The sequence below is a fragment of the Falco punctatus genome (assembly GCF_963210335.1).
Source record: "Falco punctatus genome assembly, chromosome: 10".
Taxonomy (NCBI): domain Eukaryota; kingdom Metazoa; phylum Chordata; class Aves; order Falconiformes; family Falconidae; genus Falco; species Falco punctatus.
The window spans coordinates 30,271,970-30,299,830 of NC_137590.1; the positions used below are offsets into that span (position 1 = coordinate 30,271,970).

The window sequence follows — 27,861 nt, forward strand, 5'->3', positions numbered from 1 at the left end:
GGTTTTTGTACCCTTAGGAAATCATCGATGACATTAGAATCATCCCAAAAGTCAAATACTCTGGTAATAACTGTCAGATGCAGCTTTTTTGTATACGGTTGTGCACATCTTTTAAACATGCCAAGCTCTGCTTTGTAACTCCTTGACCTATTATTACTATGATGTTTATGTATATTTAAATGCTAATGCAGTGCAAGAAATTAACATTGTATTTACAGGTTCAAAATATATGACTGCAGCTGTCTATTCCTAATGTCCTGTAAGAGTGCCTTTGTTTTGAAAGATTTGTCTTTCCTATGGCAACCGACTATTCTGAGCTTAATACTTTGCACCCTGCTCAGAAATTACAGGGTATACAAAATGTACTCTGAAATTCATTCAAACTTTTAAAACTTATTATGTCTAAGAGCGACAGATTTAAGATTACTGAGGTTTCTGGTTGAAGTACTTCAAGCAGAAATCCATACTCCATTAGGTTTTGTAACATTATGTGACCTTAATTTTCCAGGTATTTTGCCCTTCAAATTGAAGATAGTATTTTAATACTATTTAAGTCTCCTGAAGAGCCTTGTAATATGATAGGCTTAAGTTGTGAAACATTTGAACAAAATGAAAGATAAAAAAGTAATTTAGGATTTTGTATTTTTTTATGTATGGCAACATAAAGATATGCATCAAATAACACATTGAAATGGGTGATAAAAGGGGGTTTTGGGGGTGCAGTTATCAGTGAAATTATGTGGACATGCAGTCAGCCATATTTCTTGTATGAAAGTCTTTCTTTGCATTTGATTATTTTAGGAAAAACCATTCCCAGTGATTTGAACATAGGGATTTGTCTCTTACATTGTGGTGTACTTCAAATAAAATTCTAGCTGGACAGCAGCTGTAGGAACCCGTCTCAGGAGATGAAATAGAATTACAGAGCTATGCAGACTTGTTGGGGAAAAACCTGAGGAATTATTTTTAAAAAATGCAGTGCAAAAAGGTAGGGGAGAAACTAAGGTTTTCTTATTAATAAAGGTGATACAGACTTTCAGGAGTGTTAAATAAGAGGAAATGAAAATTATCAGCAGCTAGTGTTGTGCACAGCTCCGTAATATGTTAGAACTGGACCTGATAAATGACAGCAATAGCTTCTGATGTTTTAACCCATAAGGTAATCCTCACGCAGTCAAATAGCTATGCAGTATGACAGATGCAAATCACATCACTTCCGAAAAATCTCAAAAAAAAGAGGAATCATATGCAACTGAAGTGTAATGGCATTTATGCTGGATGTGCAATTATATATACATTCACATGTATATTTGTACATTTTGAAAGTGTATCTTGATGGTTACCCTTGGTGTTTTTTTGTCTAAAAATAGTGTTTCATTCATATACAGCAGAAGTGTCAATTGCTAGCTTTTCTGTGTCTACAGCACTGGTTGTTACTATATACTGTAACAGCTTGGCATTAGATTGCCTTATTTAAAGATTTACATTATTTTGCTGATAAAAAATAAATATTATTTAACAGAATGTCCTTTTTGCAGGCTTGTGTGCTGATAACTGCCTAACAGATTATATGAATGTTACAATGTCAAACAGAATTGTCTGAGATACGGGTATTAATACTGAGATATTTTTCAGCCTCAGGTTGGGCATTCTAGCTACTGAGTACAGGAAGGAATTTAAAACACAACTCAGCAGGCAACGAGTAATTACATTTTGCTTGTCTGAATGGTTGTTTTCTTGTTCTTGGCTGACAAATATATGAAATTTCCCCATGTATTTCATTAGTTGTTTCCCAGTCCCTTGGACTTAGTTTTCTGACAGCAGCCACTACTGACCATTCACTCATTTGAACTAAATTTGGTCTTGCTGGCTCATCCAGTTTTGGTGGAGTCAGAATAAATTCCTTTTGCCCACAAGGCTTCCAGTTCTGGTTTTTAAGCATTGCAGGCTGCCTTGGCACTTGGTGAGTGTGAACATTTACCCTGTATTTCTGCCAAACTTGGAGTAGGACAACTGTGAGTGCAGAGAGGCAGCCAGAAATCTTGAATCAGAGTTGTGAAAAATTAAGTCCCATTTTGTCTGTGCCCCTGGACTCTGTTTTGCCAAAAAGTACCGAAGTGACCTCTTCTTTGTTAAATTTTACTAACTAGTAACTGCAAGTAATCTAAAAAAAGGGCTGTTTCAAGTTAAGAAAGATTGCATATTTGCAGCTTTTTTTTGCTGGTTTGTTTGTTTCAGCTAGAAAGCTGTGAAGTTTCATGTCTACTTTACTAACTCAGAGTAATTAACTGAGCAACCTAGCACTCCAAAATGCACAGAGTGGGGGTTTAGGAAGACTGTTGAAAGGAAATCTAAATCAAAATATGAAAAGGTTGAAAACAGAAAACGTTTTCAGTCTTGGTGGTGTTAAGGAAAGATCTGTGTCAGATATCTAGACATACTGAGTTCATACCATAACACACCAACTTACTTTATCTCTTAGAGGTTTCCTGAGTCAGAATTTTTGTAATCCCATTAGTCTTTGAGACAAAATTCCATCTGAGTTTGGAAGGATGAATCTGTTTTCACATCTTGCCATCACTACTAAACAGATTTGTGGCCACTGTTCCTGCTGTTTGCAGAATCACTTCATGGTGTTATGTCAATTGGAATGGTGGTGTCAACAGTCTTGTGATCTCTGCTGGTATTGCATGGTACACACTTCATGGCATTCTTAAGCAAAATCAGACTTTCATGTTCTTCACATTCCAGTCACAGATAAAAATAATAATTCTGGTAAAATACAGGGCAAGAGCATTTCTGCCTAGCATTTCACAAGCGAAAAACAAAACTAAGTTTGAACTTTGAAGAAATGACATGGTCTTGTCCTTTTAATTGAAAGAAAGGATACTTTGCCTGTGAAAATTAAATCCTCCACAGTTTGTAGTTGCTTTTCGAACTTGTCAACCTGACAGTGAAATCGTGTAATCTGATAATACCATGCCTGAGGCTTATTGCAATTTTTTGGGCAGCGGTATCAGCAGATGATGTGCTCTGTTGATTTTAATCACTTACAGTTTGATTCTGATCTCACTGACCTGAGTGTGAATGCAGAGTAACTCCACTGACTTCACTGGAATTACCATAAACATCTCAGTGTAAATGAAATGCATATTTAGTTCATTGTATTTGTGCTTCTGCTACAAGATCTTCAGAAGCCACCAAAGCAAGAAAGATATGGATGACTTTTCCCATCTCTTCATGACAGCTTTCTCATTCAAACAGCATTCATCACTGACCAGTTGTTAAAATTGTCATGTATCTGTCTGTGTGTTTGTACTGATGGCTCGAGGTTGTTGTGCTAAATGCATGCACTAGTTGACTTTTCATTGTCTTACAGCCAGTTTGAGTTGCTTTAAGATTCCTGCAGCTTGTCACTAGAATTTCTCTTTATTCATGAGCTTTTGCACTGGCTTTATAGTCAGTTTGAAACTGATATGAATATATTTGGATGTCTGTGGATGGATGGAGTAATTGGATGTATTCTGGAATACTTTTTGGTAAGTGGTCATAAATAGAAACTATTGAAATGTAGGATCTAATCCTGCAACCATTTTTTCAACCTCTGATACTGTCAATAGGAGAGCTGTCTGCATAGCAGGGACTACAGCATTAGACTCGTACAGAACAAAAATGTAGGTTGTTCACAGCAGATTTCATGGCACAGACGTGAATGTTTCCTATTTAGTGAAGACTTTTTCTTTACACTGGAAGCTTGCTTTTCAGACTTGTAAGCCAAACAGACCATCCACAGCAGAACCTTCAGTAGTTTTTTGAGGTTTTTTTTTTTTTTTAATGTGGTAAGACCAGTTAATTTGCTGCTGAGCCTAATATGTTTTTTCCCTCCTTTATTTACTGACCAATGAAAATTAATGGGAGTCCTGTGCTTGTTTGTTACTTGTGGTTCTCAATATCTCCTATTTATTGATAAAGGTCAAAGATATCTGTGTTAGTAATTATGGACTGCTACTCATAGCTAATAATTAACAGAAACTGGTTACTACTTACCTCTGTTAATAAATCGGTCCAGTGTGACTTTTATGCATCCTCAATGTAACTTAAGGATAATACAGAAATGATGAAAAAAAAAATACAGGAAAAGAAAGGAGCATTTATATCAAAAATACCTGTTTATTGTAACATAGTAATATGGTTTAATTGAACATCCATCCTAGATTTGACTAAGTTATGGATATGGGGAAATAATTTTAACTGTTTCTGAAGTCCTGAAACACTGGAATATTTGGAGTTAGATCAACAAAATATTTGGAGTGTATTCATGGTCCGTGCTACATCACAGTACTTCTGGGTGTTTAAGTTAAGGAGGAGAGCTGAAGATCTTGGTCTGCTGGTCTTCCTTGCTCTGCGGGAAGGGGTGTGTCTTTGGTCCTTTTTGTTCCCAGGGCTTTGGCTGCAGGACAGCCCTGACCCATTCCCCTCAAAGACCTTCCTCTAACATGTGGCTAGATGAGGAGGCATGGTGCACACTCCATACGGTCACGCCAGAATAGCTGGTGGAGTCCGTGCTGATCCCCTGTGAGCCTAAAATGTCATACCCTTCAGGGAGGGTGCAAGGTGTGCACTTTCTGACAGCAGCAGGAGGGCTTGAGCCCCGCAGGGCACAGCACCTTGCTGCTTGGGCTCCTGGGGCGAAAGGGCTCCCACAGAAATGCCTTGGGCACTCTGAGCATCCGCAGCCGACCGAGCAGCCACCTGGGCAGGCTGCACTGGAAACCAGTCTGGACTGTGATGCCGGATAACTTTGGAGATGTTTGCTTCCTGGCAGGAGTTGAACAGCTGGGGGCATGTGTGAAAGCAGAATTTTAGGCGTGTTCAGACTTCGAGCAGTTGCAACATGTAGTAGGGAAGGTCACCCCTATGTTCTGCTGCATTTTCTTGGTCTATGTGACCGTTAATGGCTGCAGAAGAAAACAAACAGATCTGTCTAGAAGAGAAAGTCTCTAGTGTTGGAGTTAAAGGATGCCTTTATCTTTGTTTGCACTGTCAAGTTATTTTTCTTGTTTTGTCACCGAGGGAAGGGGTGATAATGTATCCTAATGTCTCTCTACAGACAAAAACCGATGCAACTGTTAAAGCTGAGCTGTAGTGCTGTGTCGGGCAGACCTGGAAAGTCTCCACAAGCTTTCCAGGAATTCCTGGCTTGCTTTCCAGGAATTCGCCCCTTGGCTTTCTAGGAATTTATACTGTACTTTGTAGGAAACGCCACCTTCTGCTTCCTAGGTATATTTCCTCATCACTTTCCAGGATTGTTTCCCCATCTGCTTTCTATTAATTTTTCCTAGGCTGCCCAGTAATTTCCTCCCAGTTTTCAGTAATTGCTAACGTGTCTTCTAGAAATTCCTTCTTTTATTTCCAGGAATTTTCCCTCTGCTTTCCAGGAATTCTCCTTGTCTGCTTCCTAGGAATTTTACCTCCTGTGTTTTAGGAATTTTCTTTGTGCTTTCTGAGAAAACTCCCCTCCAGGTGGGAATTGTCCAGGGGCTTTGTAGATTTTCTCTCTGTCCTTTGTAGGAATTTCCCCTGTGCATTTTAGAAAATTTTCCTTTCAGTACTAGTCTTTCTGTAAAATATTAATACATGAAAAATAATTTGTACAACATTAATTGTGATAACTGACATTATCTTAATTTAACAGATAAGGAAAATTGTAGCAGGAGGGTGATGTAACCTCTCAGTTCCCAAAGGAGGTGCTATGTCTGAGAGAAGATTTAATTTCAGACTTGGAGAAAAGAGCAATCAGTAAGTCTAAAAACCGAGCATTCTGGTTTGCTTTGTTTTTTTCATCAAGTTTGGGTATTGCAGATGCTAAAAATCATAGAGGAATTGAAATAAAAGATGATTGGGATGTTAGAATCTAATTCATGGGCCACATAGCTCCTACCTTCCAACACCAGAAAGTTGGAAGTGGGAATTCCTAGAGTGTGTGACCATTCTTTATTCATGAGGGACACTGTGTCAATTAGTGTATCTGCCTTAACCAGTGACAACTAAATATATCGATGTGAGCTCACATTCCCGTTGGATTCCTCACCACTTTAACTTTGATCAAAAGCACCTAAAAATACTTCTGGGCTGGGAAGGAAAAATAACTTCAAATTGCTTTTTGATCACGTTGTCAGTTCGCAATGGAGAGGAAAGCAAGCTGCAGGTTTGGTAGGGAAGTGTTTCTAGTGCCTAAAGCTGTCGTGTAACGTTTCCTCCTCTGCTATTTCCCTGTTTGTATCCCATGCATATTATATTGTCCCTGTTTATTAAAACCAGAGCAAATATTAATCTGCTCCTCCTGTACAGCTTTTAATTGTGTAAAATGTGCATTTGTCATAGTTACCTAGAGTGATTAAGGCAGATAATTCACTGTTGGAGCATCTGAGATCTTGGATATTTATTACCAAAGGATATCTAACAACTGTGCTGTGTATTCCAGAGTACTTGCTCTTCTTGCTATATGCTGCATTCCTTTTATCTGTCTGGGGGTTTTATCTATCCATAGGGCTATCTGCCATGCTATCTGTTCATGATTTAATTGGTTTAATTAAATCTGTTGTTACAGTTTCTAGTTTAAGTGATTAATAAAATACTGCAAAATCATCTGTTAGATGCATGGAGACATTATGGTAGGCTTTGCCTGATGTCTAATCAGTTTTTTTTTTTTTTTTTCTATTGACAATAGTTTGATTTAAAGCAGCTGCAGGTCCCTCATTTATTTATTTATCTTGAGCTAGTAGTACTTGTGGCAAGACGAAAGGTTCACAAAGGTTTCCTGGAAAAGTAATCACTCCTTTTTCTTGCATAGTCTTATTGGTAATGTTAAAAAATACATCCTTCAGTTCAGTATTTGTCAACAGAAGACTTTACTCAGTTCAGAATTTTTAAATGCAATAACTTTGCCCACAAGCAAAATGTAAAATGAATTCAGGATTTTAGCCTTTTATATTTTCAGAATATCTTCAAGAGAACAAAAATATTTCTACGTATCATTACACTTAGTTTTTTGTGCTAGTTATCACATTTTTTTGCCTGTTAAGTTTCAGAGAATCACAGATTGTAATAGTTTTATCATATTACAGTTAAAAATTTCTTGGACAGTAGGAATAAGAGTACTTAAGTCACAGACTTAAATATGAAAATGGGGTATTAATCACATTTAATGTAAATTGCAGAATATGGACTATCAAGTTGGATTAGAAGATATCTCTCATTATGAAAGCACTGTATCGGAAAAGAATATTCCCTTAAGTAGTTTTTGCCTGCAATGTAAGGATTTTGTACTATTGTTTTCTAATAAGCCATCTGTCATTCAAAAAGAAAAGTCCTAGATCTGGGAAGTGAGGGGACAGGGAGGAACCAAGGGCTTAAGAATGTTCAAATGACATGTTTAGCTCTGAGGTGCATCAGAGGTATTGGAGCAGAGGAGATTTTGCAGAATGCCTGCTGAAAATTTGCTTCTTGTTTTCTGCAGAAATGCTGGTGGTACACTCTAAGCTTAAGCCAGATTTCTATTTTCTTGAAATGTGGATCCTCATCCTAGCTTATTTGTGTCTCTGTCTCTAAAATGCCATCTCCCTTGTAGTCTCCATAGACTGAAGCCTCAAACTGCCTGAAATGAGGGACGTTGCCTTTCACAGCTGGCCAGGGCAGCAGCTGCTTCAGCGTGGGGCGTAGGTGCTGGGCGCGGGATGGCCACAAGTGTAAGCACCCCAACCCTTGGCGTGCAAGAGGTGAACCAGTACCAGCAGGTAAAGGTAGTTTTCCATGCCTCACTCTCACCAGCCATCTGGAAGGCAAGAACAACTCTCTTTTATATAGCTGGGCATCTTCAACATGATGGTTTTCCAGGAGTTAAAGGCAGTTAATAGTTGCCTAGTTAATCCCCTAACACTTTCAGGTATTGCCTATTCTCAGTTTTCAAATGTGTAGGAGCTGAGCTCTAGCCCCGTTGCCTGGAAATGTTTAGATAAGCATGCCTTCTTTAGTGCGTTTTAATTCCCTCTGAGCCTTTTTGCGCAGCTTCTTTTATGAAAAAAGTAGACTTTGAGGAATTGTGTGCAAATCAGTAGCTCTCCAGGGGAATTACAAGAGCACCCAGAAATACTTGCTTTCATTATCACTGTCTTGGCAGTACTGCTGGAGTATGTCCTCACATGGTGCCACTTAGAAGCAAAAGTTCGTTCTTTTTTTTGACACTCCAGATCAACAACTTCCCGGGTTTAAAAGTATTTTGAAATCCTCTAAAAATGTGTTGCATACCATTTGCTTTGAAGGAAAAATCTATTATGGTTTTGTCGTGTCTGGTGGAAAAAATGTGATTTATCTATTTTCTTCCCCCACCCCCCTGCACCCCCCCATCTCTGAATGCAGCCAGCATTCTGTAGCTCGGCAAGCTGAAGTATCATTTTTGACTACGTTTTTTTATTCTTGCAGATCTGCTGTCCAAACCAGTATGCTGTGTTATGCCAATCTATCTCCTCGTCAGTGCAGCAGGCAGCTGTAGTTAGAATACAAGGCTTTTGCGTTCCACCAGCTCCCTCATCTCTCAGATTTTATTCCATTTCTTTGAGCAGTGGACACATTCCTGTCAGTCTCTGTGCTTTTATTTAATTTGGGCAGCTATATAAGATAGAACGGATGGCTGAAAACAGTGAAGACCATAAAATGTACCGCATGCTCAATGTCATTTGAACCAAGCAACGTTGTAAATTTTTTGCCCCCATTGCAATGAAGATCATGTGTTTTGGAGGCGTGTTAGCAGAGGCATCCAGCCAAGAACCAGGGACGGAGAGGACAACAAATAGCTTCACCTTCTGAAGGATCCAGCATGCACAAAGCAGGTAAACGAACTGGAATTGGACCTATCTTTCTTTGCTATGTATTTCTGAGGTGCGTTTTCAAGACTAAGTGTTTTTCATATTCTACTCACGTCACTAGTCTATAGTCACTAGTCACTAGACTAGAAATTAGTCACTAGTGCTCATTTCTCTGAAGCAAAACAAGGATTGTATTTCTCAAAGAATTATTTGAAGTTTGATATACTGGAGTCAAATCTTTTCCACAGACAATGTTTTTGAACTCTTGCACCTAATGACAACTTGACATTACTTTCAATGGTCATAGAAAGTGCTGGTTTCCAAGAAATTCCAAGATGTGTTAAACAAATGAACCTAAATAGTGAACTTTGAAAAGTCATTTATATTTTTCAGAAACATTTAGTGTTATTGTTTTACATCAAAGTAATATAATAAATGGGATGAATTACATAATGTTTTGAAATGGTGTAGCAGTTTGTAGTGGTATTCATCTGGAGATATCACGCCTTCATTCCTAAGATTGAGTTAATTCATGCAGAAGATTTGTCTGCACGCTCAGTAGATATATTTTCTTACTACTGTATAAATTGATGAGAAATGCATGCTCTAAATGGCTTATCAGTCCCACAAGTAGCCCAACATGTTAGATTACGTTTATAGACTTTGAAGTGAGAAATCAGTCTAAGGATTTAGGTCTAGGTAACTCTGTAGGGAAAACAATAAAGTTAAAGAAGTAAATAAAACACTATTAAATCTATGTCAGCAATAATCAGGTGATACCCAATTAGTTAATCCATCCTGTGGTCAGAGAATACATGCTCAGGCTTCTCTGAATTTGGATTATTTGTTGACTCAGCCCCTGAGGAATTGACCTCTGAGGTCACATGCTTCACATTTGTTGAGTAGTATTCTAAGTACAACTAAGTAGAAATACTGAGAATACACACATGCAGTTAAAGTCAATGAAAATTTCTTGTTCATTGTATTTTGAAAATCAAGATTTTTTTTCTTTTTTTTTTTTTTTTGAGTCAGAGCTGCGTGTGGTGGGCAATTTTCTGTTTTTCCTACCACCTGCTCATACTCCTGATGTCCTTCAAATATGGTACTTTCCAACTATATAATAGTGTGTAACTGGTAATACTATACTAATGATAATAGGTGAAAAAGTTTAGGCAGAAGCTGGATTTGAAGTTGACTCTCTTTAATTTCTCTGTAGTTCGTTCTTATCAATGTACAGAATCTCTTTTCTTAAAATTCCTGCAGTAGTTAACCAATTGATGGAGATGTATTTATCTTATATCATAATACCTTCTATAATGTTGTAGGCTTTAAAATTGTTCGGTTAAATAATTTAAAAGCTTTCCTTAAAGGAGTTTGTATTATATATACATATGAAAAGAAAATTGAAAAAAGCACTGAAACTGAAATTTCAGAATAAACCCCATAATTTTTGATATTAACATAAATGGCCTCCTTTCAAGTAGCGTTCCTAAATATCCATTTCTTTATATTCATATACATGGGTATAAAGCAACTATCATTCTAAATTAGTCATAGCTGAATATACAACTGATTATTTGCTTTTGTGAATTATGTGGAAAATGTGGTTAGCAGGAGGACACACAAAGTCTCAGCAATGAAGTTAGAGATGTGTGGCCATAGATGCTTAAAGTTTTGTTGCTGCACAATGAATCCTGAAACTCACAACTTACCAGGTGAAAATTCAGAGATAGTATTTTGTTCCTCTTGATATTTTAAACTTTTCAAATGCTAAATTGGCAATAATAAATTATTTTACTTTCTGGGTTATTTAACAGGTTAGAAAAATACTGCATGTAGGTCATTGTCAGCAGATGGCAGATGTGGCAGTAGTGGGTATGATTGTGTTTGAATGGGATACCTTCACACAGGGGAGATGGAATTGTTTCATCTCATTGATACCACACTAAAATACACAATCATGTTGCTGGGTCCTGGGATGCTTGGTGCTCTGTAAAATATTTTTTCGCTCATTTGGTCTTGTTTATATACAAGTGAGATCATGGGTATCAGCTTGACTGAGTTTACTGGCTTTCAATGTGAATAATTACTTTTTGTTTAACTCCATTGCCCCAACATCTATATTTTGTGTTCATTTTAGAGGCTTACTGAACATCACCTATTCTATTTAAGTAAAGTCTATTTTATTTTTGTATCATAGGTGAATGGTGTGTTTGGATAACGTGAAAATGGTTGCATACAACTTGAAGGATTACAGGACATTTCAGGGAAGTGTGTATTTAAAAAACTGTAAGATGGTAAGGGCCAAATTTATTAGATGGGGAACCAATCCTGAAATACACTAGGATTTACTTGGTAGACATATTTCTGAATGTAAGACCTATTAATTTCTTAAATACATCCTATACCTTTTTTTAAAAATAAATTGCTGTCATTGAAAAAAACAATAGTGATGTTTGTAAAATGTGTTTTCCATCAATAACTAAAGGTAGAAGTTCTGCCATGAAGCTGCTTGAACAGGAGGTAAGCATCTCCAAAGAGAGTGAAGCATGATTATACAATACACTTAGAAGAGATATTTGAGACACCAAAGGTAAGATGTCATTAATCGCTGCCAGAGTGCCGGTAGGCTGAAAAACAAACAAAAGAACCATCTCAGTTCCATGGTAACTCATTACAAATCTTATTTGACAATTTTATCATTTGACACAGATCTTACCAAAACATTGTGGAAATAAGTATATTTTATTTTCCACTAAATTCCTGCTAAGCCACTGTTGCCAGAAATATAAACTAGCAGTTTAACAGAGGACAAAACCAGTTTATGTCAAGGCAAATAGCCAACTAAGCCTGCTTTGTTTGCCGATCTCTGATAAGCAGAGACAGTTACTGCAGCTTAGGTTGTAATTTCTTCCTACTTCTGATTCTCTCTCCCCCACCCCCCCTTCCCCTATTCTGTTTAGAACTATTGCAACAATTAAATACAGTCACTATGAAAATTGCAGGGTTGTTCCTTTCCTCTGCTTGTTTGCTGTAGTGCTCTATAGGAAAAGTGACCCTCTTGTGTGTCCATAGGATTTCTAACAGGGGGAGACATCAGCCCATAAGCAGTCTTTCCATTTTTTTATGGATGTCTGTTGTTTCAGAAATTGTCACAATGGCAAAAATGATGGAAATCTTATTTTTGAGGTTAAATTACTACTATTCTGTCTTTAACTTACTGTATTACTTGTTGGAAAGGTGTTATTGCTGAGCTGAACAGAAAAGATCTCAGGACTCTTCAATGACATCACTATACTATAAATATTGCAGTAACATGTAAAATAATATTTGCTGTTAGCTTTAAGCACAGGTTTTTGTCTTGGAATATTGAATTGGTCAGAAGTCTCATTTGAGTAATGTATTATAGCTTTCATTCCTAGTTGCAGAAAAGTTGCGGTTTATATTTTTTCAGATGTTGGTACTTTCTGTAAAAGCCATTGATTAATGCATTGAATGGAAGAGGCTTTAAGTTAAATCCACACTCAGTCCTTGTTTTGAAATCATAACATCATTATACATTTTTTTTAAATGTATATGTTTTGAGAACTTGAGAGTTTTGCTGTAGTAACCACGGGTAATATTTATGGCAGGTCAATTGTCTTTTGCCTTCTGTTCATGACATACTAAGTGCATTAGGGTTCTAGGTCATGGCAGCTGGAGCACTGCCATTAATTATATATATTGTTTTTACATTAAAAGAAACTAAACCCAGAAATAACAAAATCATTACATTCTCTCTTCATTAATGTTAGCTGATGCATCTTGTAATGGAGTTGTGTGAGGATGGAGAGCTTAAAAAAATTATACGTAGTAAAAGCATTTTACAGAAAATTAGTGAAGGCATATCACTTAGTCTTGCTTCAGCAACAGCGTATCTTCACAGAAATGGTAATTAAGTTCCTTTTTCTCTCCCATATGTTCATTGATTTTGAGCATTCATACATTTAACAACAGTTACTGATTGGTATTGTTAACTATCATTTATTTCATAGGATAAAAATAGTCCAGTAAAGAAAAAGTAAAATATACTACATTAATGCTTTTTTATAACTTTATTTTACTTACAGATGCAATAACTGCTACCATTTTTATTTCTCTTTCTATACCAGCTACAATTACAAGTATTATTATTTCCTAACTTGCAACTGCTTTGCATTAGAACATTATCTTAGCTTTGTTGTTAAGTACACATTACTAGTCTGTTACAAGAGGTAAAAAAACAGAAGCAGATTGTTTCTGATACTTAACAATATGTGTTGCATTTAGGATTCAGTAAACATCAGCGTTTTCATCCGCCACACAGAAGCATTACAATTCTGCACAGTCCACAACAGGGTTAACCTAGCCAGTCAAAAATTTAGACTTGGTAGATAGTGTAGGATTGTGAATAATTCTGGAGTTTTTTTACACAGAAAGATTAAACTCTGTTACAGCATACTGCTAGGAATCCTCCGTTTACATTTTTTCCCGTAGAGATAGCTGAATTGTGGAATGGTGCCTTATTTAGAGCCTTGCTTCTTCTGTGTACTCATTGAAAGGGCAAAACCTGTGAGTTTTGGATGTGAAAGTGAACTGCAAGTACGAAAATATGTACAAATTTGGTAATCATACAATATAAACCCTACTTTTTTTGTGAGATGATGCCAGATGATCTACTGATACAAAAAACTGAACCAATATGAACTTTTTCCTTTACTACAGGATTGTGGGGAGGAATGAGATTTGGAAATCTGAAATATTTCTATGACTCCCTAGATGAAATGGGAAAGATGCTTTTGGTTAGGCTTCCACTAGTTCAGAGTGAAACGCACTGGAACTGCTCAAAGAAATTACTCAATCGAAAGAGTTTAAAACATTTCTGTCAGAATATCTTGACTGCAGCTGATAGGATTTTATTTCTCTTGGCAGAATCTGTTCACATAGCTCTAAAACTGGAAAACATTTTAGTTAAAAGCAGTGACATCGATGAAGCAAATGAAATGAAATTAAAGATAAAGGTAAGACGACAACTGAAGCTGTTCTACTTCACGAAGTAGTTCTAACATCCAGGTATTACTGGGAGACTTGCCTTTGATACCTATTAGCAGCTTTTGAAATGAGCTACTAAATGGTGTTATTAGGGAAAAAAATAATTTTGGAAGCTAAGTGCCACTGCTGAAAAAGGCACTTTTCTTTTAATAAGTATATTTCTAGGTCAATTAAAAAAAAAAAATCCTTAAAGTAACCATACCTTGTTATACCATCTAGATCTACATTAGCATATTCCCAAGCCATTAGTTACAGGAAGCCAGCAGTTGCTATGAGATGTAATTAATTTTTATATTGAGAATATTGTCAATTTAATGCAAATCTGTTAATAATTTAGAAAAAAACCACCTATTTAGCCTGTGCTTTGATTGAAATACAAATATATTATAGGAGTCTTTTGATTTATTAATAAACATTTACTATCTAAACACAATCTGCCATATGTTTACATCTTCTTTTTTACCCTTGAAAAGAGTCTTTGATGCTTAATAAATCATATGCTAAATATCCATTGCTGATTTGCTGATTTAGTAGTAGGCATCATTAGAAAATGTACGCATCTTCTAAGATAACATTGTAGAACTGAATTATTGGATAATGAAAGTACTATCTTGGGTAGAAAACTATGTTGAGAAGTGTTTCAGATACTGAAGTGGGTGGACAACTCAGTAATTTATGGTGGGAGAAATCCAGGTTGCAGAACTCTGCTATGTTTCTTGGAGCCCCTGTGTATTTTTATATCATATTATACCCATTTTAAAAAGCATAGTTTTGGTTTTCTTTATATCCTTCATTTTGAGGCAGTTTTACCTTTCTTCCTGCAAATGCTAAAGCTCGGTAGGACACTGATATGAATCTCTAGTTTCTCAACAGGTTTTCTATCCTTGTAGTCCACTTCCATCTGCAGAAACCATCGTGGCCAGCTACCCTTGCTTCATGGCCTTGCTTTACATATGCATTTGGAACAGCAACTATCACACTCTACCATCTCTCCTTCAAGGTGCGAGCATTTTTCTTGGCCTCCATCCTGTGAACGAGAACACGTATTTCCCCATTTTCCCTGTTCTTTTCGTTTTAGAAGAGAGTAACTCCTGAATAACTTTAATAGAAGCAGCAGAAAACAAGGACGCAAACCCTGGAGCTGGTACAGCTAGCAGCAATAAAAGCGGCTGCAGGAAAGGGGATGTCCGTCACATGGTGTGAAACTTAAACGGCTAAGACAACATTTATCTGCTTCAGAGTTTTCGGGCTTGAGGCTGCTGATGTTAAACATGAGGCTAAGGTTCACGCCCTCCTGTTTTTGGCTGTGAGAAATAGCTTTCCTGAACCTCCATGATTTTCTGGTTTGGGGCAGGATGTGCCAAGAGAATTACGGCAGAAATCCAGACTCAGATTCCTACTCAGGTTTATACTGTGTGCTATAATATACTTCATTATCCAATACAGTGTTTGTTTTTAAAATCTATGAAGTTCTTTTCCTCAATGGTATATACCAGCAATGCATTTCACAGCTTGCTTGTAACAAACTGAAGCAAAAAAGAAATCCTTTTTGGAGGAAGATAATTAGTGCCTCAGACATTTTGATTGATGAAATACTAATAGTATTAAATACTTCTTCCAGTGAGGGAGTTGCACGGGATGAAATTACTTTCCAATTTACTAATCATGACAGAAACATAGAGTGTCATCACTGGAAGGGACCTTGAGTCATTTGATTTATTTCTCTGTCCAAAGAAAGAAGCAGCTATACTAAAGTAATTTCTGTTGAATATTTGTGTAAAGTGTATTTAAAGACCTCCAGTAATGGACACTCCATAATCTTCCCAGGCACTCTATTCTGATGCTTCGTTATCCTCCTAGAAATTCTTCCTCCTGTCTGCCCCGCACCTTCAGTTTGACAATCAGCTTAAAGTTATACCTACAGGCCGTGATCGAATCACTTTTTTCACTATAAATTTTCAGTTAATTCACCTGCAGCTACACAATTACTAGAGCTGACCTAAGGGTGGTGGTTGGAGCCTGGATGTGGGGCTAAGGAAAAGGGTGGAACTACACTTCATGTTTTCAGACTGTTATTTCTCACCCTGTCCATCATGGGTATAAAGAACAGGTAGCAACCTTCCTATTTTCAGGAATCCGAGGTCACATTTCTCCCTTGGTCTCTTGCTCTTTAGACTAAACAGTCCCGTCCTGCATTTCCAGTCCTTGTGATTGACCCGCCATGCTCCATTTGGTACCTGTTATCTCAAAATGGGAGCATCCAAAACTGGGCAGTGTCTAGCTGGAGCCTCACCAGTACTGGGCTGCATGGAAGGACTGTTTTGTATGTACTGCAGACCTTAGGCTTGCCTCTCAAACACAGGTGATGACCGTCTTTCTGTAGTTTTTGAAGGACTCTGCAATCCTCATGGAAGAACAAGAGGTGAGGGCTGGGAATCGGGCCGTTGGCCTGTTTTTCACATGGCATATTTAAATGGCTTCTACCCCAGACTGCATTTCAATTTCTTGGCCACCCCAGCAAGGGCAGGTGTGCGCAGGAGGTTTTGTACTGGGGTGGCAGTTCTGCCTCACAGCAGCATTGTCTGCTAACAGTGGAACTGTTAACTCATGTCCATCTCATCGCAACGGTCCTTGAGCTGGTGCCTGACCAGCTCTTGTCCTCGTGTTTGCATTCTGAGCTTGGCTTTCCACGTACTTACAGTCATCCCTGCCTTGATGTTGTCTTCAGATTTACTGTGCTCTCTCTTGGATCATCCAGGTCATCAAGCACAACGGTATCATGCCTAGGACAGGCACCTCCGAAATGTTCCCTGGTGCGGCCTTCCACCTGGGCAGTGAACAAGTCACAACTGCTTTCTGAGAAGCGTTTTTTATAAGCATGTGTGCATTGCTCCTGTGATATTTTAGTGTAGACAGTATTATGAAAAAAGTTATGTGAAACAGTGTCAAAAGCCTTACTAAAATAGATATATGTGATATTTAGTGTTCCTCCTCCTCAAAGCCTGTCAGCCTGTGCTGCATGGAGATTTGTTCCTGACAGGTGCATAACGGCTGTTACTTACCTTTTTGTTTTCTTCTAGGTGCTTATTATTTCCAGTATGTTCCTGGGAATTAAAATTAATGGGCCACATCTGTATTTCTTTGATACCAGCTTTTTCACCCTCTTACAGATAGATACCATGATTGCCTTTTTCAGCTTTTTAGCATTTTACCTGCCTTCCACTAATAGTTCTTGAACCTCTAATAGCTCTGAAAAGTCTTGTCAGCTTCTGAAGCACTCTAGAATGAATTTTATAGGTTATGGCTGATTTTAAAATTTCCATCCCAAGTACTTGCTAACCTTTTGCTTCTCTGTAAAAAACTGAGGTCTTGCCCCTTTGTCATTGATATTGATTGTGCTATCCCCTGCTTGCAGTTGACATTTTGGTTAAGATTGATGTAAGACGACATTAAATACATTCGCCTTCTGAGCGTCATCTATCAATTGCATCCTTGGTTGAGTAAAATAGCAGCCTCTTCATTCCTTGTCTTCCTACTACTCATACACTTATAGATTATTTCATTCTTAGTTACGTCCCTTGCTAGTTGCTCCTCAGTTTTCCTTTCTGATATCGCCCTTCTATGCTTATGTTTTCCTTTTGTCTTATGTCCGTCTTTTATATGCTCCCTTCTTGCATGTGAGACTTGTGGAAATTCATGATTTAACCAGACTGGTTTATTAATTAAAAAAACCCCAACTATGAAAGTAATAGCAATTTCCCAATTCAGTCATTTTATTTTGTGTAGGATATGTATATAAGTATATATAATTTGATGTAAGTTTGTAAGTTTCCCCAGGATGTTAATAGCATGAATTACTGCTGCTTTAAAATGTTCTCACAAAGATCAATTAAAAATGAGACAGTACCGTAGGTTTTGGCCAGTTTGGCAATATTAATGATAAGAATCTCCTTTAAAGTCTTGTTTTACCAGTCGTGTTGTTATCAAACCATGAAGTTAACCATTTTAAGTTCAGTGACATAATTAGGTATCTGAAGCTCAGTACCTACCTAAAACAAAAATCTGAGGGTAGAGTTAAACAAGCTTTTTGATTTGGTAGGATGACACTGAATAAAACAGTCTCTGTCAGTCTCCTCTGCTATTGTGTGAAAGGTTTTATCTTCTGTTCATTACTGGGGCTAAGTAAGTACGGCACTTCCACTGATTATGGAAGCGAAAAGCATAGATCTTGCTGTGAACTCACAACCACATCTCCCATCATCTAGCAGATAAAATATCACCAATATGGCTCCAAAGCAGCATCTTTCCGATGTGTGGCTGAAATAATAGAAAGCCATTAGTGAAAAGATAAAATTTGTGAGGTTTTAATCTAGGATATAAGTAAATACTTTTGAAAATTTTTATTTTACTGTATTTTGATATTGATTTTGCCCATCATGATGTATCCAAGCTAATACATACAAACGGGGCTTCTTGTGTTTTGCAAAAACCCCTGTGTTCTTATGTGCTACACTTACATCTGGGAGGAAAAGAAAAGTTCATACAGTGTCTTGTGGTACTTTGTCAGTGTGTTGCGAATACTGCTTTAATAACTTATTGTGGGGAAAAAGAATACTAAGTTTAATCATACAGCTAATGTCACCATGTCACCACCCCCTTAACAGCTAAATGATAAAAGTGAGGACACATCAGCATGAATTTTTAAGGTCTGTACATTATTCATTCAAACATCTGCTGTTGGTTCCTCTTTACATATGGGAATAAATTATACCACATCAGCACATTCTTCATGCTTTGTGTTTAAGCATTTAAAAGTTTTTTTATTTCTATTATTAATCCTATTTTTTCTGCTTGGTTGGCAGCCCCTGAAGTTATCAGTGCCTACGACTACAGCCAACAGTGTGACATTTGGAGCATAGGTGTCATTATGAACATGCTGTAAGTAGCTTGTAAAAGTAATATAAAATGTACAGACCCATTTATAATACAAGTACTTACAATTTTGCACCAAAATAAAAAAAAAATGCGTGCTAAACCTTCACAAAAGATCAAGCTCTTATACTTTCTTATATATAAGCATCACAAATTTCCAAGTAAAATAAAGTAAAAGATATAGTTCAGTATTAAAAATCGAGGTTTTGATTTATAAACCACTTTATAATCCTGAAATAACAGAGTATTACAGAATATTGCAGTGAAACACTGTAAAACTAAACTGAGAGTTTAGACCTCTCTTTTTCATCTGTTGGCTGGATCTATGTGTGAGAACCAAGTTATTGATTTACAGTTTATTGGTCAAATCCTCAAATGGATTGCGCACGCTGTGCAATCAAGGCAAGGGCCTTTCTTCTCCACTTGTGCCCATGGTAACTCTGTAACTCAGACATTCCAGGGCTGCCAGGTCTCTCACTACAGGTTATCTGTGTCCTCTGAAAGTTTATTAGCCTGCTGTTATTAGAGGATGAAATGAAATTTTACAATTGTAAGAGTACATGCATATTTTTATTGAAGTCTTTTATCATTTATCACATTCGTCTTAGTAACAAAATAATAATTTCTCTCTGAAAAATGTTATCCTGCCTATACTAGCTAAATAATAAAAAAAGATACTCCAGTAATTAAAAATAAATTGTGGCAAACAACATAAATTACTGTTCATATGATGCAACTAAAATGTCACATTGTATGCAGGGACTTCTTTTGTAATGTATTTGCAAGGGCTTTTTTCCCCACTTTCAGGCTTTTTCTTCTCTCAGTGGCCCCCAGATGATGCTGTAATGCCAATGTTTTAGAAAACTACCACTTGCCATTTCATTTGTTATTATTTCTGTCCTGTGATTGTTTTACTTTTGTTGCATACCCCAGAGTTCTTTTATAACTTAAGACTTTGTACGTGGGCATGCAAACCGGCACGCATTTTCATAACCTCCTCTTTTCTGGATTTTCTTTGGTTTTTCTTTTCACTTTGTTTTGATTCCCCACTTTCTTTTCTATACAATTAGCTCGCTTTTCTTTTTGTGTCAGCAAGATGAAGTGTTCATAGCTTTATTGCCTGTATATTTTTTTATTTCTAAAATCCATGTGCACTTTCTATGCTGATACAGAATGAGTTTTATTGTTGTACTTCGTGATATTAACGTTTGCATCATGGTAGTAGGATTTGCACAACGTAATACAATAGAATATATTATAAAATGGTTGGTAGAAATTGGATGGTTTGACTGGCTAATAAGAATCCAGAGCAGCGCCTGCAATCAGCACAATTCACAGCTCAGAACTTGTAAAATTCAGAGCAGTGAACTATTTTGATTGCAGCCGGAGCTTAGAACTTCTGACCTTCTTCCTTAATTAGCAATATAAATATTTTTTAAAATTAGCATTTTGTAATCACAACAGTGTCAGAAGAAAGTAACATTAATTCACCCCTTGTTGTGTTGACTGCACAAGAATGAAAATACTGCGTATGAATTAATATAATACAATTCACACTCCTTTTTATTGCTTAATTTGAAAACAGTAATACAAAAGCCGTAAGATCATCTTCTGATTTTAATTCTGGTTTTGCAAATTACTTTTCTTCCTGCCCTGAATAATAGCTTGTGCTCCTGGTGCTCCTCTAATGGGCCTGAAGATTCTGTTACAGCCATTACCGCTACCATCACAACTTTGACCCTTCTAGGCTGCAGCTAATGCCTTGCTGGTAATTTGCTGGCCGCCAGAGCTCTCTGCAGTGCAGATGGCCTGCTCCATCTTGGTACCAAGGGTATTATTGCCACGGCAGGCTCAGCCTCTACCTATTTGGGGAGCATAAGCCCTGAGGTGACTCATGAACTCTGTTTTCATGAATGTTAATGCACAGGGTTGCCTCTGCATAATGGGGCAATGCCAGCATGATGGATTTTTATATGTAATTTAAACTGAGGTGTACTTTACACTTTCCATTTCATTTCTATTTTAACATATACTAATAGAAGCATACACAATGGTAACCAAGAAAAAGAAAATCCATTAAAATACAAAAGTATGTCAGCACGTTGAAAGAGTAGACTAGCCGGAGTCCTGCTGCCTGCCACACTCGAAGCATGGCCCATAAGCTGCTCTCTGATAGGAAAGGGCTGGGGGCTGCTGTTTCCCGTGCAGTCCATGCTGCTGCACTTCTTGCTCGTTCTTCCAAGTATGCTCAGAGGCTCTGGCCCCTGCAATAGTACTTGAAAACCTTTACGCAGCTAAAGAAATCTAGGATGCCTAATAAATTACTTCCTGCATTGCAGCAGTAAGAAACCTATTAAGAAAATGTGGTGGTACTTGCTCCTTTCTAAAGGCACAGAACATTTCTTTGCAGATTTTCAAGGTTCCGTGTGATACATTTCACCTACTTAACTTGATTCCTTTAGCTGGAGTTATCTGTTGTCTGCCACTGCCTTAGTCTGGAGAGAATTTAGTCCTGTCTGTGCATAACGAAATAATGGGCATTGTCACCAGCCACTGCTTATGCAGTGTTGTGTCCCAAAATGAATACATTCTTCCCATTTTCTGTTCTTCAAATTGAGTTCTGTGTAGATTTAATTCCTCAGGGACATTGCAAAGGAGAATCAGAGGACAGAAGAAAACAATTTTTGTTGAAGACATTTTGAGATTAAAAGTTTTGGGGAAAATGCACTAAAATATTAATTTTATGTTTTACCTTAAAATTAAAAATTAAAGCCATGTGAATGAAACTCCAGAGCATTTTACTTTGATATAAAGTGGCAGGCATCCTTCACTAGAACGTGACAGTTACATTTTCAGTAGCTGCTTCTGTCTTTTGGGAGTAGAATTAGAACCATAATTTGACGCAAATAATTTATTTGATGAAGTTAGTATCTTTTTTGTTTTAAATGGCCACCGATAGGTATATTCATTTCCTGGAAGTATTTGCTATGTATTTTTTGCATGTCAGTTGTGCACGAATAATATGATGTAAAATCTATCAGAAATTTAATCTGCCTTTATTAGTTTTGATTGAAAACACAGATCAGATGATACAGTTTTTCATTCGTTATGTGATTAGTAGAACACAGATCAATATTTAGTTTTGAAGTATATTCTCTAATAAACATTTACAGTTGATGTTTCTGGTTAATACTTCTGTTGGTAAACAGTAATAGTCACAGAAACCAAATACAAAGCAAGTTTACACGCTGGGTTTGATAGTAACACAATTTTTTTTAGGATACATTTGGTTTAGTTTCATATATATAACCTTTTTTATTGGTACCACATTATTAAGAATACAAGCAGGTGACATAGAAAGGTTGAATTTACAGACATCCAGATCCCACATTCTCTCAAATATTTCACTCCAAAGAACAAGAAATACATACAGGGCAAGAATGCAGCCAAGGTATATTTTTACAAACCTCTGTACTCTTAATATCTGCCCTTACGGGTATGTCTTACAATTTTTCTGACATTTCTCATCTTAACTTTTTTATTATCCTGTTTCTGCTGATAGAAATTTTGGTAAGGCCAAATAAGGCAACATCCACACTATGTAGCTAAAGGAGATACAGCTTGATAACAGAATAAAAAGTTAAATTAAATTGTGAAAAAAAAAGTGTAAAAAGTGAAATTAAATATGATGTTTTCTTTTGTCATAGTGTTTTCTGCTTTATGGTTTTGTCCTGAAAAATACATCTTTTGTAGCAGTAAAAGGATATTACACACTTTTAATTTACTGAAGAGTAGCAACATAAGACTGAGAATTGAACATATTTCATAGATGGTAAGAATTTGGAACTGACTTCAGGGACACAAGCAACCACCATGTATGACCAAACTGACTTCTTACATGAATAAGGCTACAGAACAAAACGTATGTTGTAGTTCTTATACTGAATCAATGACCTGCATTTGATCCAAGACCCGTCTTTTAGAAAGACAGCTGATTGGGACTGACCATGCCTAAACCGAGAGCAGTCTGGTTCGTCTTGTTGCTGCTGTTTCAGTTCTCATGATTGTCAACTCAGCGGAGTTTTAGCTCACTGGTCTAAAAACAGTGGGGTGTGAATTAATGCTGGATCTTATTACTGAAATGTAGTAGTTGCTAGGACAGAATTGTTGAATTTTTTAATGGCAAAGGTACTTTGACATGAAATCAAAAGAAATTGTAAGTGTAAAGTGTGCAGTAAACAACATTTCTGTGGTGGAAATACTGCACACGGCAGCAGCAGGTTAGCTTTCCGTCAGCCAAGTGATTTGGATGAGTGAGTTACAGAATACAAATATATTAGATATCCAGTTTATTTTTTTCTAGCTGTTACTTCAGTTGTTGTATCTCGTTAAACCTTTGGCTGCTACTTCGAAAATCTGTATAACAGCAATTATCTTTTCCTTATGTGGATACCCAGTGACCAAGATTATATCACCTTTTAACCTCAGAATCTTTCCCTTTAAACCCTAGACATGCATTTTTCAGAACTTGTCTCACTTTTGTAGAGTTCTTCTGAAGCTTTCCCAGTCTTGCAAACTTTTTGATTTCACAGTGATAACACAATAGTTTTTGTCTCACCAGTGAAAAATAGTAGGTACTTTTTCACTGATGCTAATTTTCTTACACCTTTTATAGCAAGCTTAGAAGAAATGATTTTTGAACTAATAAGAAAGGGTGACCTGTGCTTTAAAAATCTGGTCTGGGAAATGGTTAGTGAGGCTGGTAAGTATGCGGTGTGCTCAGAAGATAGATGCTGAACATATTGCAATGAATTCCACAAATGCAGTAATCTTTTTCTTTTTTTTTTGCTTTTTAGTAGTACGCAGTTTCTGAAAAGAAAAACTGATGTTAAAAAATCAATTGACATAAATGATATCATGAGCTGATTTCATAGCATTGTGAGTGAAATATTCTCTGCTGAATTAAAGCACTCAGTTGAAAATGGGTTGAGAAGTTAGTGGAAATGAGATGTATCAAGTTGTGGGGTTTTTTTCCTACCAAAACAAATGTTGAAACTGCTTCTGAAAGTTGGTCCTGCTCGCCAAATCGCAGCTAAAGAATTACGTGATAACCAGTGGATAACGGTGAGTTTTGAGGAGGTATCATTTCTTCACCTGCTGTTCTAACTCTTACTGACTTGGTACCTAAAGATGCTGTATCGCATCAGTGGGACCCAGCAGAATGGAAAATTAAAACCCCCCACAACCTAAGCAACGGGACACTTGTAGGGGCCTTATCCAAAGCTCCCAAATCCATCAACATGTTTTGCTTGTATCCCATGGGCTTCTGATAAGCCCATTAATTAGGAGAAGCTTTACACTAGGTTCCTTACCCAAACCGACTTTACCTAATTTCCCACGTTTTGACATAATATGGAAGTATGGGTTCCGGTCAGGTTTAACTAATTCTCACAACATTCCTATTACTGTAATAAAAGTATTTTTTTTAAATTTAAAAACAGAATATTGAGTCACAGAGATTGTGGCCATTCCTGAAGGCAAGTGAATTGTGGTGCTGGAAAGGGAACCTGTGAGACCACGCCACTGCGCAGGCACTGAGCCTTCAGCGCTCTGATGAAACAGTCATGCTATTTTGTAGTTGAAATCAAAGCAGAGAGACTGGGTCCACCTGCTGCTTAAAGGCAGCGCTAATGGTAACAAACCGTGATTTCTTCCAAGCTGGCTTCAACGCCATGCAGAAAGAGAAATGCCGGTGAATAACTGGAAAATATTCTGGCATGTGGGAGGATAAATAGCACGCACTATTAAAAATGGACCACTGGTTTTGCCTCACACCTTCATCTACGAAGGACACATTCTGGACTAGCATGTATTTTCCTTCTTTCCCACTATATTGAGTAGAGATGAAGAAGCAGCTTTTTTCCTAAGTTTCAGTGCATTCTTACGTGTGTGAGAACAACGGCAAGCAAAGGTGTAACTCTACCATGGCCTGAAAATGAGACAATTTTTATTCACTTCTGCCCTGCCATACTATGAGTACCACACTGTCCTTGCTTCATGAAAATGAAGATACGGAAAACTACCATCCATGTGATTTGATGACTTTTCACCATATATATTAATGAAGTTTGAGACTAAATTCCATATGATAACATAATTGCATGGAACAAAGCCTTGCTATAGTTCATAGTAAACCATTTCTTCTCTCTGTACTACACAACAACTCAGGCACAGTAGATTTTAATTTACAATGCTTTTCTTCATTTAAGAAGTTGGTAGCAGACTGGTTATCCTGACTATAAAATATCTACAAATGCAAGCCATGTTAGTTGTCTTCCATTTACACTTTCACAGTAAGTGTGCAACACTTTTAATCGTTAGTTTCAATGCAGAACTGTATTTTAGAATTTTTGACCAAGTTTGAATGTTTCTAAATGTTGAGAGATGGGCACTGCAGACAGAATTCCCTCATGGTGGGGACCTCACTCTGAAGCCTGCTGTTATGGACAGCTTTGGCAGACGTTATTGGGTCAGAAATAAATACCAACAGAAATGGGCTCTGGAAATACACTAAAATGCGCTTGTTCCTCCAGCAGATTCACTTCCAGCAATTTTAAGCTTTCTCCTGAAGGTAAAACTTCCTAGATGAGGCAGTGCTTCAGGCAGTGGTCGTGCCTTCGTGCTCCAACCCCTCCTACGGGCCAGCCAGCCTTCTATTATGGTAGAATTGCTAAGAGGCATTTTGGTCCCTTAAATTTCTCTACGTTAGCGTGAGCTGACTTTCAGTGCTATTTCAAGGCTTGGGTTGCCGTGTCTCCAGTTGTAACGGAGACTGGCAGCCATCTGCCTTTCAGCAGTAGCTCCAGCATGAGATGTTTTGGATCCACTGTGTGTTACCTCGTGCAGCTGCTGCGCTTGCAGAAGGTATTTGGTTGAACTTGCCCCATGGGCTCGCACAGCACCTGTGTGGTGCCCACTGTCCTCATGTGCTTCTGCTGAATTTCTTGAAAAAACATCAACTAATCTGCCCGTTTTCTTGAATACTGATGGACCTGTTTAGTAATTTTACTACTAAATACACCCTCATCTTTGTTCAGTAGTGACACTTCCAAATTATTTATTTATTTAATAGCGTTTTTTATTTCGTTGACAAATGATTATTTTTTATAAGGAGCTAAGAATACCAGAATGGTCATACAAGGTAATGTCAAAGGTCTTTCTCACATCGCCATCAGCGGCCAGTAGTGAAAACAGTACTGAAATATTAGAGCAGCCTTCAGCCGCTTGTTGCTCTGAACCTGAAGAAAGCAGTGGTGACAAAGCTCCGTTGACATTTTCCCTCAGATTTGTCCAAATATTTTGAAACTCCTAAAAATAGACTTGTGGCAAAGAATTCCTCAGCTTCTGTGGGGAGACCAGGAAGGAGAGTCTCCCTTGTTCTGTACCTTCTGCCTTCCACCAGAATGTTTTGTTGGATTCTTATTTGCATTCTCCAGTGCTGCTTGTGGGTTTCATACGTATCGCAGTGTTCAAAGCAGCGCTTAAATGTTTTTCCATTTCCAGTTAGAGCTTTAGGTTTTTACAAGAGTATAAAGAGAAGGAACGGGGACCTAAAGTGCTAAGTGACACTCTGCAGAGTTCTTGAACAACTGCTTTTTAAGCTGTCCTGGTAGGGCCTGGTTTTCAGAACCGCTGAGCACCTGTGGCTCCCGCCTTACTTCAGTGGGACTTGCAGGTACTCAGCACCGCTGAAAATCAGGACACCAGTTTCTACTTCATGTTTGTGCCTTCACAGCCTTTGTGATTTTACAATAGCCAGATGGGAAACATGAAAGTGCATTATCATGTAGAGAATTCTGCGTGTAAAAAAATTAACCCCTTGGTGCCGTGTGACACATGAGCTTCTGCATAGGAGTAAATGCATTTGGCACCACAGTCTCCCACCAGGAAATCCCTACCATCTGTACCAAAAATTTATGAAGTCACAAGTCATTCTGTATGATTAAAACTGGCATTTCAAAGATAGGTGCAGCAGTTTTATATTCCAGACAATACTTTAACAATAAAAATTTTAATTTAAAAGTTACCAGGTACTTATAGCTAAACAAATGACCTCAAGCTCAATTCAAGTTGATGTATACCTCTGGAGGTTTGTGTTTTGTCAGTTTGAGACCATATATAGTTTTGGCCGGGGGCTATGCAAAGGGTTGCTGATTAATTATTTACCAGAAATATTAATTAATGCAGTTCTGTTACTAGTTTTGATTATTCTGATCTTTATACCAGTTAAAATTTTCCCAGATGCACTTAAATTTTTACATCTGCTAAAAAGTTAGAGAAAAAAACATGACAGAATCGCAGAATACTTTTAAGTTTCTAAGAAATGCAAAGATTGTATTACCACTATGTGTTGTTTCTGAATATTCTGCAGGAGTATATTATTTATATACTGAGTAAAATATTCAAAAAATACAGGGCAAATCGAATTTTGCAATAAATAGTTTTATGGATACACATATTTTGGTTTGATATTGTAATTTCCAGTTACCTTAAGCATGATTTTTAAGGTATGCTGTATTCCATTTTTTTAAACCTCATAATGTATTGTATAGATTGTGATACAGTTTCACTGTAAGAATACTCTACCTCATTTTCTTCACTTCCCACTAGAAGAATTTGATATTTTCTTAGATCTGATTTAATGGAAGGTGGTGTTTCCTTTCAGGTAGTGGGTTTGGTCTTTTTCTCCTTTCTTCTCCACTTCTGATTTTAGTTTTTCTTGGAAGAGCTTTTGAGCACATTGAAGGTGAGCTCTGGTTTAGAATCCTCTGTTATTGCTGTGATTTTTGATGAAATTTACAGTTATGAGAGTGCTTGACTGAAGAGTAAATCAAGGCCCTAAATAGAAAATGTATGTGATCACTGAGTGAGCTTTCTTGTTCCTTTTGGGAGCAGATTGACTTTTAGAAGCAAACAAAATGCCTAAAGCCCAAAT

General features: G+C 37.3%; 1 protein-coding gene across 1 annotated transcript in view; it reads left to right on the forward strand.

Annotated features, from left to right (window-relative positions):
• Positions 1-6,094: 6,094 nt before the first annotated feature.
• STK33 (serine/threonine kinase 33) overlaps positions 6,095-27,861 on the forward strand; it is a 29,944-nt gene continuing 8,177 nt past the window's right edge. Inside the window, 8 exon segments of the mRNA XM_080405914.1 lie at positions 6,095-8,888; positions 11,065-11,135; positions 11,353-11,399; positions 11,401-11,457; positions 13,604-13,903; positions 14,825-15,005; positions 16,297-16,356; positions 18,797-18,872. Coding sequence (XP_080262040.1) covers positions 11,093-11,135; positions 11,353-11,399; positions 11,401-11,457; positions 13,604-13,903; positions 14,825-15,005; positions 16,297-16,356; positions 18,797-18,872 — 764 coding nt within the window. The 5' untranslated portion in view covers positions 6,095-8,888; positions 11,065-11,092.